The sequence below is a fragment of the Anomalospiza imberbis genome, chromosome 2, assembly GCF_031753505.1.
Source record: "Anomalospiza imberbis isolate Cuckoo-Finch-1a 21T00152 chromosome 2, ASM3175350v1, whole genome shotgun sequence".
Lineage (NCBI taxonomy): Eukaryota > Metazoa > Chordata > Aves > Passeriformes > Viduidae > Anomalospiza > Anomalospiza imberbis.
This window is the reverse complement of record NC_089682.1, coordinates 78,549,398-78,567,484: the sequence shown is the minus strand read 5'-3', so window position 1 is coordinate 78,567,484 and position 18,087 is coordinate 78,549,398. Positions and strand designations below refer to the sequence as shown.

Here is an 18,087-nt window from a genome sequence, read left to right as displayed (position 1 = left end):
TGAGCCAATCTATTAGCTCTCAGCTGGCAAAAAGATGTCAAATGGGATCAGCAACCTTCCCCTCATTCATGAGCTCACAACACTTTGCTTTTACCTGGGCTTTGCTGCTTACTGGACTGCACAATACTGCTGATTGCACTCACTCACACAGCAGGAAGTTAACCTGCCAAAATCTCTTGTCAGTTGATGCTGAATCGGCAAATTAAACAGTAAACTGCGAGAGCCAGGGTATCCAGGGACAAGAGCAGGGGTGGGGCTACTACTTCTGGCAGCCGCCAACAGTAAGTTCTGCCCTTGTATCTTTATTGTGCCATACCTGCCCCAGACTACTCTTGGTTCTGCCTCTTTTTCTTACCAGGAAGATATGCAAGAGTTGCTACAATACATACTGAATAGTAATTAATGGGAAAAAAATTCCTGAGAGCAGGGAAGACTTCACCAATGTGTTGAGGTGGGTTTTTTTATTCCTTTTTAAGAACTGCAGAGTTAAGTCAGTCAGCCACTGAGTTTCACACTAGTTCAAACACAGTGAGTTTAAATATACACGTTATATACATAATCTGCCAAGAGTTGATCATCATCTCAAAATCCTTTGGAAAACATTAAACCTTGCCTAAATGACTGAAGTCCATAAGCAAGGTAAAAGGTTCCCCACTCTTGTGCTGAGAGCCAAATCTGCTCTCTTTTGCACTAGAATGCAGAAGGAGCCCAGGCAGTATCTTGACTGAAAAACTGAAGCAGTTACCAACAATGAGCCAACACACTGTTCTTAATTTCAAAGATTTTTCATTTTGCTCTTCATTTTTGGTTCTCTGTTGTAAGAAAACTTGGTTGTTCCCTGATCTCTATCAAACCTAAAGTTTCCCTAGTATTTCCATGACACAGCTATGTGTCAGGTATATAGAAAGAGTTCTTTGTGTTCAGAATTAATGACTAAAGGACAGTAAAAGCTAGCAGAATTAGTTGAATTAGAAGGACTGCTGTACACAATATATTAAAGTTGTAAAGAGAATTTAAAGTCAATCGTTAGGCCACGCTTACCTCTCCCTATAAACCCTTTACTAAAAGCCAAGTAAATAAATTACAGATGCGTGTCTAAACCCCAGCACATCAGAAGCAGTAGCTGATTTTCTTTTTTTAGAGTTATTTCAAGTTATTAAAATGCTTTTCTGGCTTGAGATCTCATACCTCCTTTTAAACTAAATGGCAACATTACATGGATTTTTTTTCCCACTTGTAATCAGATTTCCGCCCTTTACATTGAAAAAGCCCCTTTACTAGTGTAATTAATGCTGAAATCTCAAAAGGTGTAGAAAGCACAGCAGCCATCTACAAAACATTTGTATTTCTTTAAAAAGTGGTATCTAAATTTACAGCCAAATTCAGCCCCTGAGGATTACATTTGAGATCTCTGGAAACCTTTACACTTCAGTACAGGATAAAAACTGAGGCAGCTGGTACAGATGCCAAGCAAATTCACACACATACCTATACTGGAGGTATAATCGGTGGCTCCAAAGATCAACTCTGGTGCCCTGTAGTACCGAGAGCAGATGTACGACACGTTGGGTTCTCCACGAACCAGCTGTTTTGCACTGGAAAGGAAACAACAGTATTTCAGCAATGAACACTTCTACAATACTGCTGTGCACACCAACATTAAGTTTTGGCACTCTTCACCTAGTCCCCATTCCCAAATGCTGAAGTATAATGTTCTTCTAAGCTGATGCAAACTGACTTCTTGATTCACTGTAGAATCAGTCCAACCCATCAAGTATCTACCTTGTACTTGGGACAGCAAAGGAAATTCTGACTACAGTCTAGGTGAAAAACAGGGTCAAATTTTTGGCTGCCGGTTGTTTTTTGCTAGATACAAAGCCTTGTTTACAGTGGAAAAGAGGGCAGAAAACAGTTCAGTCAAATGTAGTCACCATTTAAGGTTCAAAAGCTCTGCATACTCATGAGGACCGAGTGGGGTATTTTTGTCTGTTTGGGATTTCTGTTTGTTGGTTTGCTTTTTTGTTCAGTTGGTTTTTAATCTCCATTGCAATGTTCTGCTCCTTTGCTACTTAACGGAGCATGGTATGAGGTGATAAAGAAAAATAAAGCCTTTGCCATTATATTCACATGTTAATGGTCCGCAATTAACGTGAAGGTTTCTCTTATACTGTAATTGATCAGCCAAAGGATCTAACCTACAGTATTGCTTCAATACTTCTCTTTGAAAGAATCCAAGAAAAGAATGGACCACAAGACCACATTACTTTGGGAACATGAGTCTATGGGCATATTACATTTCTTTCTTAATTAACAAGTTCAAGGCAAAAAGGAGCAGGAAGACAAAACTTCCCTTTTGGAAATAAGACATTCACCTAAATAGCACCAAACACTGCAGAGTGGCAAGCCAGTCAAATCCAGTGTTCAGCTCTCCAGACAATTCTCTCAGCCTTCCGTGAAGAACTTCCACCACCCATTTAAAAAAGTCTCAGTTTTCAGTTTTCTATAGAGAAACTACAGTTAACAAATTCCCACTGATAAAAAATAGTAGGTATTCCCTTTATGCATTGTCAGTTTTGAGCTTCAGCGTGATTCCTACTTTCCTCCAACACTGGTGATGGTAGAGCTGAGGAGGAGATCCCGAGTCATGACGATGCACTGCTTGAATAACTCCCATCTGACATTCCCATTCACTATGGGCAAGCAAATTTAGCAACAGCAGCTTCTGTGACCTCTCACACATATACCCCAACTATTTTAGTCTGCAAAGTTACAGCACAATCTGAAGATTGAACTTTCTCAGAGAGAAATCTATGTACTGTCTCACTGTAGATTGCCAGAATTTCTGTATCAGTTCTAAGGTGGGGGCTGGACTCTAAAGGTGATTCTGAGTTGATACTGGGAAATAAATGTGCCTTTGGAAACTAGAACACAGATGTCCACTATCCAAGAGCTTCAACTGGAAGTGCTGCTTCTGATTTTGAGCCTCTATGGTATTTGCAACATTAAGTGAATTGCTGTAAATGCAAGTAGGCTGACTAGTGTAACATGTAACATCAGCCTTTTTAAGTTACAATGCCACCATGCCTGTCCTCTCTTGCCCAAAAACACTTCACTGCAATAACTGGTTCTGTTTTTCCATGCTGCAGTATTTTCCCTATGTCATGGTGTATTTATTTCATTTTTCTAATACCTGCAAAAATAAGAGGCATGAAGTTTAATTCCCTCCCTCTTAATATCCTTTTCCAGCTCTTCCCTGCCACTCCTTTGAACTCACTTTGGGGGGAAAATAGAATATCAGTAAATCCTCTTTTAAGATACAAATAAAGACCTTCTAAGGGACACAGATTTTCTTGGCAAAGTTGCATCAAGGTTCACTTTGAAGGAAGATCTTTTCACCAGGTTTCAGGCCACAAATGTGCTTACCTTCCAAAGTCACAGAGTTTTAGAACAGCTGTATCAGGGTCCAGCAAGAGGTTCTGTGGTTTTATATCCCGGTGGCAGATCCCAAAGGAATGGATATAGGCTAAACTCCGGAACAGCTGATACATGTACAACTGGAACACAGAAATACCAGTCAAATCAGGGTAAACAATTAGTTTAGCACAAACCCTTATTAGAAGAAAAACAAAATCACTGAGAAAAAGACCATACTGAATGCCTATTAGGGCTATGAAGGTGGGCAAGGTATTTGCATGCCTTACCCACACACCCTTTGCTACATACACACATGCGGTTCAAATATTTTTATGTGTCCTTTGAGACAGCGTAATTAGCATAATTCCAGAGAAATAATTGTGCCACTTTTCCAACATTTGTAAATAATGGCAATCATAAAAAGCATACACAAAATAAAGGTGTTTCAGTTTGCTCTACAAATCAGCCTCTTCACAGCAGTGACTGCAGGTTATTAAAAAACCCCAAAACAAACAAACAACTAAAAAACGCTCCACAAAATCTAAAAGAAAACCCTTTAGTTAGTGAAGCTATATTAAATGTTGCCCAAAGACAAGGGTAGTGTCTCAGCCTGTCACTGAAGTGAATCTCCCAGTGTTTCTTGCTGAGGGGACAGAGTCATTTTAATTTCAAATCTCTGGACAAAAACAGAAGGCAAATAAAACCAGCTGTTCAGAATAAGTTTATGCAAGACACAATAAACAAGTATGGAGAGGGACAGTTTTCTCTGCCCACTTTCCAGGGCTGGCTAACCCCTTAGCAAGGAAGAACACAGCAAGGGGAGATATTACGAAGCCAAGAACTTCACAGAACAAGCTTACAGGGCAGGGGGAGGATGTCCATCCTCTGGAGTTACACACTTTTTGTTATGGATAATAAAAAGCTGCTGGATACAATTAAGGATGTATAGCATATACAGTCACAAAGGCATGGAAAGCCCTGCTTTAAGGTTGACAAAAGGCTGCCAGATTATTTTTTATTTTTGTTGTGTCCCTACAAGTTTCCACTTAAAATCAAGCTACAGGCAGGACACTATACCAGAGATGCATTTCCACACTTTTCTTTTACAAGCACATTTTCCACAGTTCAACTTTAATGATCTACATAACCAAGTGCAATTACTTGATACTGATATCAGGTCATGTTTGCCTCTCTTTCACCATTATCTTTGCCATCACGCTTTCTCTCCCCCTTGTTTTTTGCCCTTTATTTGGCAGGAAAGTAGGAGAGGGAAGAGAATTGCTTGAATTTTGGCTCTAGGCCTCCGGTTTTCATACTTGTTTCTGAAAACCACAACTTTACAGAAAGAAAAGCAAACAAACATTTTTTCCGAATTGCCTGTTCTAGTCCCTTAAGTATGTATTGTGCAAGTGTATTGCAAAATAATGCAAAAGACTGCCCTAACTTGAGGGGTCAAGTCAACACATGTGGGATTTACAAAGTATGCCTTTCATCTCCACACAGCAAACCCAAAATTTCCAAGGACTCCGTACAGCAGGTTAGAAATTACAATTAAAATTTAACCAGAAGATTACTAGAACAGCTTCTGTGCAGCTTTAAGTCCCTTTGTTACCCAGGGAAAAGCAGCTCTCTGCCTGCCTAGTTATCCATCAAAAGTGAACAAATAGGTATGATCTGACCTTTGTGTAGCCAAGATGCCTGGAAAATTGCAAAATCCTTAATGACATTAAGGTAATATGATATTTTAAAATACAGGATTATATAAAAGCCTTGCCAGAAAAATAAGAATAACTTTCCAGACTACCTGGAACAGGAAGTCCCAGACATCCTGCAAGACGAAAGAATTGAAGCAGATTTTTCTCTGAAAGTGTAAGGAAAAGTTTTCTCAAGTTCCCACAACAGAGAACAATGAGGGCAGTAATACTGACAAAAGATACATAAACAATTTATCAAAAGCCAAGCCTACAGATTTTGGGGAGCATATAACCTGAAGACATGACATTCCCCCAACAGACCAAAGAGAGCGACCTTGAAGTCTGCTGGATGATAAAATTCTGTGCTTTCTTAAAAATCGGGCAAAAGTGATGCCTATTGCAGAGGCGTGTCCTTTACAATTTAGTTATGGCACAAAACTTCATTATTGAAATAATTACTGTTTGTAGCTTTCACATTTGAAACTTTCATCTTCTTTCAACCAAACTGAAGTTTTTTCTTAAGCCAACCCTTACATTCAGCATTATACTTTTAAAGAGGAGTCTGGAGAAATCAATATGCATCAGGAAATTTTGTTGGTAATTTCCATTAAATATTACATGTGTGCCATGTTAACAAGTCAATGCCATGTAAAAACATCATCATTCACTAGTGTGTGGATTGTGGTCACCACAATATATGAAACAGAACTATGAAGCCCCAGATGGGTCCCATGTTGGACAGCAAATGAGAAATTTTATTTACTTTAACTCCTGTGTCAAAGATGTAGACAACTTGAGTAAGGTTTTGAAACTACAATGTGCACACAAGCACCTTATCCCATGTAGCTTTTGAAGACACAAGCCAATAAGCTTCAAGAAGAAACAAAAATGTGCCTTTCATGACCACAACAAAAGCACATGAACTCTTACTCATATGCCAGGAAAAGGGGAAGATAACACATTAGAGAACATCCTCCTAACATCCTCTTGCAGTTCCTGCCCTTTGTTCTATTACGTCTTCACCATCTCAGGAAACTGAAAGCTGCTAATCTGGCTGGTCTCAGTCATCGTCTAAGCTGCTTCAAAAATAAAACATTCCCCCCACACTCAGTCTCCACAGCCCATTCCAAGATTTCTCTAAGGTCAGAAATTGGGAGTGGTGTTTAAGTATCAACCCTCTATTCTTCCTTCGCAATAACAAGTAATTCTAATTTTTTCCTTGCCTCAAGATCTATTTGCTTCTAAATATCTCTGAAAAATTACTATTATGTCAGAAAAGAGTATCCACAGTGTATTTCTACAGTATCTTTCTTCACCTAACCACATCTAAGGTCAGTTACCTACCTTGACATAAATCATAGGGAGTGTCTGTTTGGCCCGACTATAATGTCTGGCAACTCTGTATACTGTTTCAGGAACATAGTCCAGCACCAAGTTGAGGTACACCTCATCTTTCTGAAAGAGAACAGAGAAGAAAAACAAATCAGCACTAGATTTGAGGCATGAAGTACAATCAAAGTGTTCAGAGAAACCTAAAAAGAGAAAGTTGTGGACATTTTAAATATCCACAAACCTAAAAGATGAGAAAGCTGTGGACATTTTAAGTCCCATCTTTAGTGTGTGAACTGCCACGGAACTATTTAGGTTTTGCACTCGTGCATTAATACTTTTGTCAAACTTATGTTTAAGATCATGTTAATTGTTCTGGTCTCCAGTGTAAGATATTTTCTGATTATAAACGGAGACAAGGATAAAATTGTTCTGCCCAGTCAATATTTTCATTAGGAGAGTATTTCAAGGTAACATCTGCATAATTAGTTAAAACAGTTATTAACTCATTAGTCCCTTACCTGCCAAAACCCAAGAAGTGCAAATTTAAAAGTTCAAAACTCAGCCCCCAACAACAGCACATCAAAAAAAGTTCAAACAACTTTCATCTTTTGGAAATGTTACTTTGATCTTACTGAATTCCCAGCTATTAAGAGATTAATACATATTAACCATTTCTAGACAATAAGCCAGTGTTAACATTTGTAACCATTCTGTTTACAGGTATTTCTGTGTCCCAATTATCTCCAACTTAAACATATGAACTTATTCATGACAAAAGAGAAGAAGCCAAAACCAAAGTCTCAAGTATAATTTTTAATATCTAGGATTAAGTTAGAAGCTCATGTGAACATAAAACAGAGAAACAACAAAAGTAGCTTTATAATAACGTACTTTGTTAGAGTATAAAGTACCTTATTATACACTAGCAAAGGAAAGAAGGAACAAAGAGGACTTAAATAACAAAGTACTGTAATCATATAGTGCTTAACTGCAAAACTGAGAATTTTCCGCAGTAAAACAGGTCTTAAAGAGACTTCTGATATTTTAATGTAGTCTTCAGTGCAGATCCTACCAGGATTGTGAATACATTTAATGGTGGGGAATGGGTAAAATTAACTATATCAGTATGAAACGTTATTTTGAAAGCTAGTGCATTAACTAGAAGTAACCTCTCCTGTGCCTGCTATTTTATCACCCAGAACTTTCTATAGAGAAAGACAATACATAGAGAATTTACATGGATGGAAACAGCACAGAGCTCCCAAGTCTTTGACTAGAGTCCCTTGTCAGAAGATCCACTGGCTATCTGTATCTTAACACTTATACCCAAACCTCATCTAGCAACAGCAATTTAATATTACTACTCTACTGTGACTTGGCCCATGACTTAAAGCACTGAGTGAGGTGTGTTTCTCTCACAGTGCTCTGCTATCCTGCCACAGCAAAGAGCAGCAGCAGTCTGGTACATGGTAACACACAGAGAAATACACACTTTGAATACATATACAGAGAAACTGCTGGCTTTGTGTGTTTTTAAAAGTTCAGAATTCAAGATCTCTGCTCGCCCTTATTTGACAATAAAGGCTTGTATTTTCAGGACAATGCCTCCTAATAGACCAAGTCACCTTGCATGGCCCTGCCTACGTCATTCTTCCCTACAAAAAAAAGCTCTTTTCTTAATATTATTGCTTAAATGACAGTGGCAATAGCACAGCATCAAGCAAATGACAATGGCCCACCAATTTTTATCTATCTGGTCTTATCAAACATAGACCTCTTATCAAACATAGCAGCCTCCAAGACCCTGCCTATGCTGGTGCTTCTCCCAGGGCCATCCCAGGAACTGTGAACAATGTGAAGGCTTCTGGGGACCAATTTGGGGCGAAGAAAGTTTTTGAAATGGATGAGAAGGGACAACTACCAGCAGTGCAGAGGAACTAGACAGCTCTGGAACTCCACAGATGTGCAAATATATGTAAGGAATAAAAAAAAAAACCCAAAACCACTTGTATTTTAGCACTTTTCCTGCAGCAAGGAAAGTTCTTCTTTCCCTGACTCTCACTTCAAGCCAATAAAATTCATCCACTGCCTCTTCTAGGTCAGAGCTTTCAAGGTTTAGTTATAAAATACTAAAAAAAAAAGTCCTAAAAATTCAAAGTTAGCTTATGCTGGTAAGGCAATCTGTAAACCATGAGAGAAAACAGTCACATGAATATGAATGCTGTTTGCTACAGTGTAGCTACAACCTGATGAATATGCTAAATGTCTGCCTCTCAGAGGATGGGAAAGTCTTACTGGTGACAAATCACTTCACCAAATACTGTTACTGAGGTTGGTGACTTTGATCCAAGGATTCATGTTTCATGTATCAAAAATATTTACATGAGAAATTAGAGGGGGAAAAAAAGAGTAAAAATTAAATTATAGTGATTTTATAATCCTCTCATAATACAAACATAAGGACGCATGCAAAACAGTAAAACATATGATCAGTAAATCCTGTCCACACTACTCCACAGCAGTGAGTTTTGAGAATTACAGAACCACTCTCTATTTCATATAATCTTTGCTTTGTTTTTAGTGCCTCCATTTTTATTTCTAATTTTACATGCCATTAAAAATGGGACCAATTCAATAGCATAACACAAGCCCAAAAAACCTTGAGGCATTTGCATCTTTAGAGATGGAGGTTTCACTTCTGAGTTTTGATGCCATCTGTGGTACCTGAACCACAGGTTCAGGTTGTTGTGTTGCTCCTGTGTAAATGTCTATCACACAGAACACAAAGGCACATGAACACCTTTCCCTGCCTTATCAACTATCAAGTTTTGATGTACCACTTGAGGGACCCAGAACTCCAATATGCAGCTATAAAGGCAAGGCTTATGCCATTGGACATGTAAGTAGCGGCATATTCCACTCCTATGATATGCAAATGGCTCCAGAAGTTCTCTTAATGACTGCTGTAATAAATTAAAGATTATTCAAATGTTTTGAGTGACATCCTCCTGATGTCACCTGGCACTGGTCTGATAAACATACAGGAAAGAGTTTTCATGAGCCCTGATCCTTGTCAGTGAGCATGAACTGGATGAAAATAATATCCAAGTTACCTGGATTCCCCTGAACAAGATTCAGGACAAGCTAGGAAGCAGTCATGGCCTGACAAGCTCTGAGCATGATGTAACCTGGTTTGCCTACTTCATGCATTGCTCCTAAACACATATTTTTCCAGTGACCCAGATGTATTGCAATAGGAAACAGGGTTAGCTCAAAGAGCTTGCCAAATGAGGGCAACAGCTCAAGGATCAACTGGGACGATCAAGGCTTATCTTTCCATTACAGGGAACCTCACCACATATTCCACAAGTGACTTGTTTCCATTCTGCTGTTCTGGGAACAAAACAAGGTAACATGACTGTCACAAGCATGTCTGAAATTACCTACAGAGAACAGAAAAGACCAGAGGAAGCTGCAGCATTTGAAATACAGAAAGCAAACATAAGATGTCATTAAATAACTGACTTCTCCTTAAAGACCGTGGGCTTACTAGCCTTCTGTTGCAGGTCAAATGTTTATGTGTATTTGTATTCTCCTGTGCTCGCTGCTAAGGTTATGACCATGTACAGTTCAAAATGAATAAAGGGGAAGGGCAGAAAGCCATATCCTGAAACCCAGAATCAAAGTATTTAATTAGGATTTTGACTTCAGCAATGCAGCTCATGTACCAGCATCAAGTGCTAGAAGAAGCTTTTTGTCACATGGCAGATGAATCCTCAGTTGACAAACACTGCTCCAAAATGAGCCACAGCATGATGCTTTGCCATCAAATTGCTCTGCACCTCTCAAGAACCACCAATTCAGGCACCGTTTCACTTTGGTGGGAAATACTTAATGCAAGTAAATACTCATATAACCTGTACAATAATAACAGGCATGAGAAAGACTAGGACACAAGAGCCAAAACGTTTTAGCAACTTCATTCTTTTTCTTGTGCCAGAAACTGAAGACAAAACAGGATGAAAGTACATGAGCATTACACACGATGTGGCTAAGGACTGAGTAAAATTGAAAACATTGCCTTACTGACAAAGGAAAGGCTAGAGGTGTCAAACTCCATTTTAAAACTCTTGTCTCTTTCAGTCTGCATCAGTAATCTGTTCAAAGCATCCTCCAGTTGTGCTTGAGGCCAATATAAAGAAACAGCTATTGAATTAAAATAAAGCAATGGGTATTGAATTAAAAGATTCACTTTTCTAGATTGTTCCTTGCAGTGATAGTTAAAATATTGCTTCTCTGTGATCATCCCCTATCTCAACAAACCTCAAATTGATCAAAATTGATCAAAAGTGGTTCCTACATGCTTTTGTTAGCTTTTGTTTTCAATTATCAGACACACTACTTTTACAACATGCACATATAAAGCAACAACCAATATTAATTCAGTCACAGTCCAACTATTTCCCCTAATTACTACCATGATGATAGAAGCCAGGGAGGTCAAACATGCCAAACACCAAACTGACAGCAAAAGGAGAATTCTTACTCTGAAAATATGTCAGTATCTAATAAGACGTTGGAACTATTCCTGAACTGTCAAGGCCTATGTGGAATCTAAGGAAAACTTCTCTGAATATCAAGTAATAAGGTAAAAAGGTTAAACTATTCTGGGCGCTCTTTCTGAAAGGGTGACCATATTTACTGCTCAGCATTTGGAAAAAGCGATGAACATGCTCATTTCAGTTTTCATCTCCTGGCAAATCAGTAACAACATGACAATGGTACTGGTGTTGTTTGGGATGGGTTTTTGCTTGTTTTCAATGGACTTCACCTGATTAGCTATATGAGCATAACTGAGAGGACATGAACAATACAGAAGTTTCTTAAACTAACTTTGCATTAGGAGAAATAAATGTGGAATTGCACTTGGAAGAAACTCACTTCATATGTCTACTCAAGCTAAATGCACACAGACAAGCAATATGCCTAAAATTAAGTAATATGCCTCCAAAATGTACTTCTCATTATTAAAATTATCCCAAGGCTTCAGTATTAGGGCTGTATGAGGCAAATAAACCAATCAGTTTACCCAGGAGGATTTTTTCTTTACCGTATGAGAGCACCCCACTGACGATGTTTCAGAGGTAGGTGCTGCATGGAGCAGTTAGTGACAGGATGCAGCAATGCAAGGGTTCTGTCAAAAAGCACCTGAGGGATTTACCTTTGAGTTGGAAAGCAAGAAAATGCCTTTCAGCATTTCATGCGGACTATGCCTTTTCTGAGAGTGCATTATTTGAACACTGGAGTGTCAGCATGAGGTAAAATATGCCCTTCACCCTGATGTAGGCATCTAAATTTAGACAATACATAAAGTTCAAAGTCACAGTTTTTGCCCTAGATTTAAAAAAAAAATGTTATTTAACTTTTCTTAAAGCCACAACCAGCACACACTTCACACCCCTTTATCAAGCACCATGAGAGATCCACCTTCCTTCTCTTATCTTGAAGGCTGACATTGTATGTTAAGGATACAAAGACTTTGGACACACTTTCAAAAGACAAAGCAAAAATTTGCAGCCTTCCTTCTCTAACTGCTGAGTAGACATGATACACAAGAAATATTTGAAAAGGCAAAATATGTGCTAGCTGACCTTATTTGTATGAAGGAATGGTGACATCCAGTGGCCACGTGTGTCTGTTTTTACTTGCAGTTTACAACCACATCTATTTCAAAACAGAGCTTTGGCTGCCACCAAAGTAAAGGGAGTGCAAGCCTAGAGATACAGTTGCAGTTTCAAACAGATAAATGCAAGGATGTAAGAACAGTTGAAGACTCAACTTCAGTGTTCAGAGAGATACCAGTACTTTCTAATAGTACCAAAAATATAGGGCAAAGTATCTTCTTTTCTAATCCCTCACTCTTCATGTCTGAGTTTGAGAACTGTGATCTGCACCAAAAAGTTCTGTTCCTATGCCTACTTGTCAAAACTTACCAAATTGCTCTGTAATGCTCATTACTCTTCAGCAAAACACAGTTATGTTATGTAGGTAAGAACTTTCAAGTGGGTCAGCTGTGATGGCAGCATAAGGCCAGAAGCCACCCTCCCAATAAAATTAGTATTTAAGAACTTTCTCAGGTCTTGTTTGAAGCCAGGTGGTTTACATTATCTACCTTTGACTACTGAAAAGAGCAGAGGGCACTAAGGCATTCTTTGTCAGAAGGAAAAAAAAAAAGAAAAAAAAAAAAGACATTTTCTGATCTAGTTTTCCCCCCTAAAGAGCAGCTACTGTAAAGGAAAAGGTCACACATTAAAATAATTTGGGAATCCCTGATGATTCTTGTTTATTTTATGCCCTGTGAATTCCTTAAGCTTATAGATGTACTTCCAAGGAGAATTTCTATCAAGTTGGAAACATCTGCCCAACATCTAAAATGTGGGACTGAGCTATCATCCTTAACATAAATGATCTGTGGATATTTGAACCCCAGCTCCCAAGCAGGGATTGTGCCATAAACCGGCCATAAGTCTGTTGCAAGATGAAAATTAACAGATGATGTTTGAATCACTGGACTGTCCTGCACACCTCATAATGAAACAAAAAGAAGAGTCTTTGGAGATCCATTTGTTTTCTTGACTGTTCACTACCTTCCAGAGTATGAATTTCTGAATCAGGATAAATCCATGACAAAAAGGCAAGACAATACACAATAATGGTTCAAACGACATGCCCGCCTCAGGACAAGCAACACAAGCTGCCTTCCTAATGGCCATCCAACACTGGGAAGATGAGAGCGGGAGCTAGAGCTGGCAGAGGAATGACTCGAGAACAGAAGAGGAACCAACCAGATGTACTGGATGGCTCACTGACCTAGAGAGAAATCTCTGAGTTGCCTAATTTCACTGCATGCACCTCCCACACTAAGGGTCTAGCCACTGCTGCCTACTCTGCTCTTGTGATACCCTACCACAGGCAGGCAAAACTGCTATTTCTAATAACAAAACCTACTCCAAACCAGAGACTGCTCATAACTACAACGAAGGAAATTCCCAGCCTGTTGCAAACCCTAACAGCAGTAACCTGTAATCATTATATGATGACTGATGCCCTTCCTGAAATGAGCTTGGCAGGCCTCAGGCAAGGACTACAGAGATACCAACATCACAAAACTCCTCATAATTGGCATTAATTGCTTTTTTGTTGACAACACACAAGATCTGCCAGGAACTGAATGAATGGTAGTTACTAAATTCACCTCTAGTGATGGCCCTTCAGCACATTACTAGCCGGTGCAAAACATTTGCATGGACTGTCACTGCAAAATTGGGCTCAAGGCTCTCTTAATTGCCCTTTTTATGCAGTAACTTCTTTTTTATTTTTTTTTTTTTAAGTTCAATTAAGAAACCAAATGGTTCCAATTTTAACAGGAACAGAATGGGTGATGCTTACATGAGGACTCATCTGAACACTCCTGAATGGTGATGTTCATGCCTCTCTGAAGGTGTAGAACATAACAGGGATACAATTTGCAAATCAGACAATTGCCCCCTTCTTCCAAACTTCTTCATTACCATTTAATCCAGTGCTGTCAAAGCCCACCAGACAGTGCACAGAAGCTTATAGATGCAGCTCAACATGTATCACCTGCATGTTTATTTTAAACTTTAGCCTAAGTCTGTGGCAGTAAATTTCCATCCCGAGTCTTCATGGACTTTTGGCTACATGCCCTTATAGCTAAGGCTAAATAAGACCTGACATCAATTAGAGCATGCAGAAGGGCCAGCTCAGCATCCAAAAAAGTGTCAGCATATTGCCTGTTTGTGATCTCTCTCTGCTTCCATTTTTGCTTTGACTCCTCTGAGTACTAAGCCACCTTAAGGAGGAAAAACTAAAGGACGCAACCACAGGTGCAATTACTCAACAAAAATTGTATTTACTCTTACTTTGATTTGACGCAGAAACAAATCCCTTCAGTAACTTTTCATCCTCTTTTGGACAAAGGTATGGATCAATCAGTCTATTCAACACTCTAAAGTATCCATACAAGAAAAACTGGCAGTTATGAAATGCCACAAAGATCTAACCAGAAATAGAGAGGGATTAAAAAGGCAGAATCAGGAACTCACTTCAGGTTTTACACAGCTGAGTAATTTTACTTGACAGCCACTGATTTAAGAAGTTAGGTCATTCTGTAAAACATCAGGGAATACTCTTAGCAAAGGAGTCAGAGGAATCATTTCCTATATTCATGTTTGCCCTGCCTTGGAACATGGCTTGAAAGGTTCTCCACAGATTTAGGCTAGAAAGGACAGGTGGCAAGACCATCCCCTCCAGCAAAAGTAAATCAAGACCTACATTTTTGCATCATGCTAAATGCAAAGCAGTTCCTGAAATTAAGAAAATGTAGAAAAAATTAACCCTGAAATATATGCCTTCCTAATACTGTCTGATCTGCAGTGGAAGGCTGACAGGCAGACCAGGCATCTTGTTCAAGATCTTATCCTAAGGCATAATACCAAAGCTATCAAACAGTGGAGCTGGCTAGTCCTAAAATCCTGCTCATTTTCTCTAAGAATTACCTAGAAAACTACAAATCACAGAAATACAGCATGGAAGTCTTGTGGCTACTTTCGGAAGAAGAAGCTTTCATACACCCTTCAACTCGTTATTTGGTTGTATTTTCTTTCCCTCTGGCTCATTCCACCAGATATTATTACACATTTTAGATTACTGAAAAGCACATTACAGCTATGAAAGTCAGTGCCCTGTTATCAGATATCTCATAGAGCCTCAAAAGAAGAAAAAAATCAGAATCTACTCTGACAAATTCATTAAGAAAGAGGCTTTTGAAAAAGCTGGGTTATCCAACAGGTCTGACAAATGTCTGGAAACTTTCAAAAAGACTGAATTGAGGAGGAAATAGCTTATAGAAGCAACTTGAATGCCAAGCCTGTCAACTGTCATCTTAATATAAATTATGTACCTTCTTTGAGCTCTTTTAGACTAGAAATTATTAGTCAAGCATAATAAATACTTAGAAAACTTTTTATATCTATATATACACATAAAGGTATAAATATGTGCTCATGTGCATATATATACACACACACACTTTGCTATATAAAGGCAATATAAGTCCAAAGATGCTCAGACAAGAGGGAGCCACATAACCACATAAGAGAAAGGAGAAGAAATCAGTCAAAGCCGTGTTTGATACACGATTTTCATGCTGCTATGGCTTGATGGCTTTTGTCAAAAGAAGGAAAGAAGTTTAAGCAAATGGGTGACATAAAAAGGAGAGTTCATCACAAGAAAAAAGAAAAGATAGGGAGCTCAAACCCTTCAACCAGCTCCACATAGCCTGCAGAAACAGCTAATGGAGAGCTCCAAATCTCTACAAACTAGCGCTGCAACTTGGACACAGCTAAGGAATGGTCTTACTAGCAAGTGGTTTTTAGACTTGTTTTTCTATTTGATACTATTCCAGTTTTCCAATCAAGAATGAAACCTTCTGTTTTGCTAGAATGAGGCCAGTTTTAAGGTTCCCCAGTGTCTAAAAATACCTAGCAATTGAAATGATCTAAAGTGACTGTTAGGCACATGGCTTTCAAAGAGTGCCAGTCTGACTAGATATGGAAAAATCCTTTGAGGTATCTCTAAATCAAGACAGATTTAAACTTCTTGGACACTGGAATACGCCCCACCAAAAAAAAAAAAAAAAAAAACAACAAAACACCAAAAAAAACCCAAAAAAACCCCAATCCAACAAAACAAAACCGCAAAAATGAAAAAAAAAACAAAAACCCCACAAAACAAACAAAAAACCAACCAACCAACAAAACCCCAAACCCATCCAGAAAGAGAAGTCTCTGGGCTTAGGGATGCTGGTGTCAAGCGCCGGGGAAGAAGTGAGAAGTCCAAGCAACATGAATAGATGGAGTAAACACAGTGGCAAGCAAATCTTTATGCAGAAGAATGCTTGATATATAAGTATCAAAATTTAATTAATGAGATCAGCAGTAAAAGAGTTACCTCTGAGACTTTCCCATCACTGCTAGACTTGGGTTAATTATCACAAACACAGATTAATGGCAGAGGATCATCAGGTTCTTCACAAAGACTGTCAACAATTGCAAGCCCATCTCATCTTTACACCACCACATTTTCTGCTATACAATTCTTGGATTTTTGTATTACTCTTCCCATTGGACTTGCATTCAATAATCAGTTAATATAAACCTGTGGGGACATACCATCTATATCTGCAACTGCTTCCTAAACATCCTTCCTGGTTACCAGATGGGACATTACACTTTTCTCCTTCTCCACCCCACAAACAGACTGATTATGAGGGAAATATGAAGGAAAAGATGCTATTGCTTCCCCAAACCGACAAAAGCATGACAAGAAATGTTTTCCTTCCTTCCCACATCAACTTGAGAACAGCAACTGTCTTCTGTCTAGAGCTTTCCCAAACAGCAGACAAACTCCAGCCCCTTTCCTCCTAGCAGACTACCAGTCTGCTACAAGGCAAGAACAGCAGCAACCTGTTCTACCCCGTAGTCCATGGAGGAAAAGCTGTGGCAAGCTGCTGTGCTAACACTCAGCTTGTGTTTGCTACAGCTTCTTCTGCAGGTGTTTCCTGAGAGCTGCAAGAATGGGCAGGAGTCACGCACGCCATCACACAGTTATCTCCACGTGCTGCCACCTACATGGAAATACTTGCAAGCCAATTATGTGGCATTTTGTATTGAACTGCGAGAGACCTTGCAACCTGAACTGCAGCATTACACTGCTGATGTTCTGCTGGGTGTGTGCTGGCCCCAGGCACTGCTTCCCATTTGTCCTCTTTTGCAACAGGGTAGCAGTGGAAATCTCAAAGACACAGAGCACAGGCATGAAGACCAAGCAGCAGAAAGTAATGTGAAAGAAAACTTCTCAGTGAAGCATAAAGATTCATTGGCCATGGATAGAGACATTTTTAAAAGCTACATTAGTGCTGCCAAAAATCAGCCATGAGGAGTTGAAACAGCAGAATGGAAAATCCAGCCTCAAGCTCAACTTCATTTAAAGATTTCCAAAAGTTTTTCTTAAGTTACTGTTACACAAAAGCTCCTGGGACAGTGTTCTGAGCAGTTTTAACACTCCACTGTTTGTAGGAGGCTTTTGAAAGCCCTTAGATAAGGCAGTTGTCTCATTTGTCCAGGAAATTCTACTTCGCTCCAGTTAAATTACAATCTGTTTTAAAAATCCCAACTAAACAACCAACAAAAAATCCCAAACCCAAGCCCTCCTTCACAGCATTTTCCTTTTTGTACTCATGCTGCTTGAGGAATTTCTGTTTATGAACAAAATACAGCTTAAAAAAAACGACACCGCACTACCAACAAAACATACACAGCTGAAAATGCTTGTTAGCACCATCCAAGAGGATAGAAGGAAAGGGGATGTTGATTTAAAAAAAATTTAAAACCCTAAATTATATTTCTTCTTGAATGCTGTAGTTTTGCAGGCTCTCTTTAGGCACAGGCAAGGTACAGGGCCAGGTCCCCAGCAAAACACCTCTCAGGTAACAGTAGATCTCCTCCAGTTATCCCCCCCGTGCACAGCACAAGACAAAAGCAACTTATCCTGGAGACATCAGCTC

At 39.1% G+C, this 18,087-nt stretch overlaps 1 protein-coding gene across 3 annotated transcripts in view; it reads right to left on the bottom strand.

The window, feature by feature from the left end:
* The window catches only part of GSK3B (glycogen synthase kinase 3 beta), a 143,839-nt gene that overhangs the window by 46,419 nt on the left and 79,333 nt on the right, over positions 1-18,087 (bottom strand). For all 3 annotated transcript variants that reach the window (XR_010996445.1, XM_068181957.1, XM_068181958.1), the window contains exons 4-6: positions 6,453-6,563; positions 3,424-3,554; positions 1,489-1,595 (exon numbers count right to left, since the gene is read on the bottom strand). Coding sequence is in view for 2 of the 3 variants with exons in the window: in XM_068181957.1 (XP_068038058.1) it covers positions 1,489-1,595; positions 3,424-3,554; positions 6,453-6,563 (349 nt within the window). In the remaining variant the exon portion in view is untranslated. The remainder of the gene's footprint in view (positions 1-1,488; positions 1,596-3,423; positions 3,555-6,452; positions 6,564-18,087) is intronic.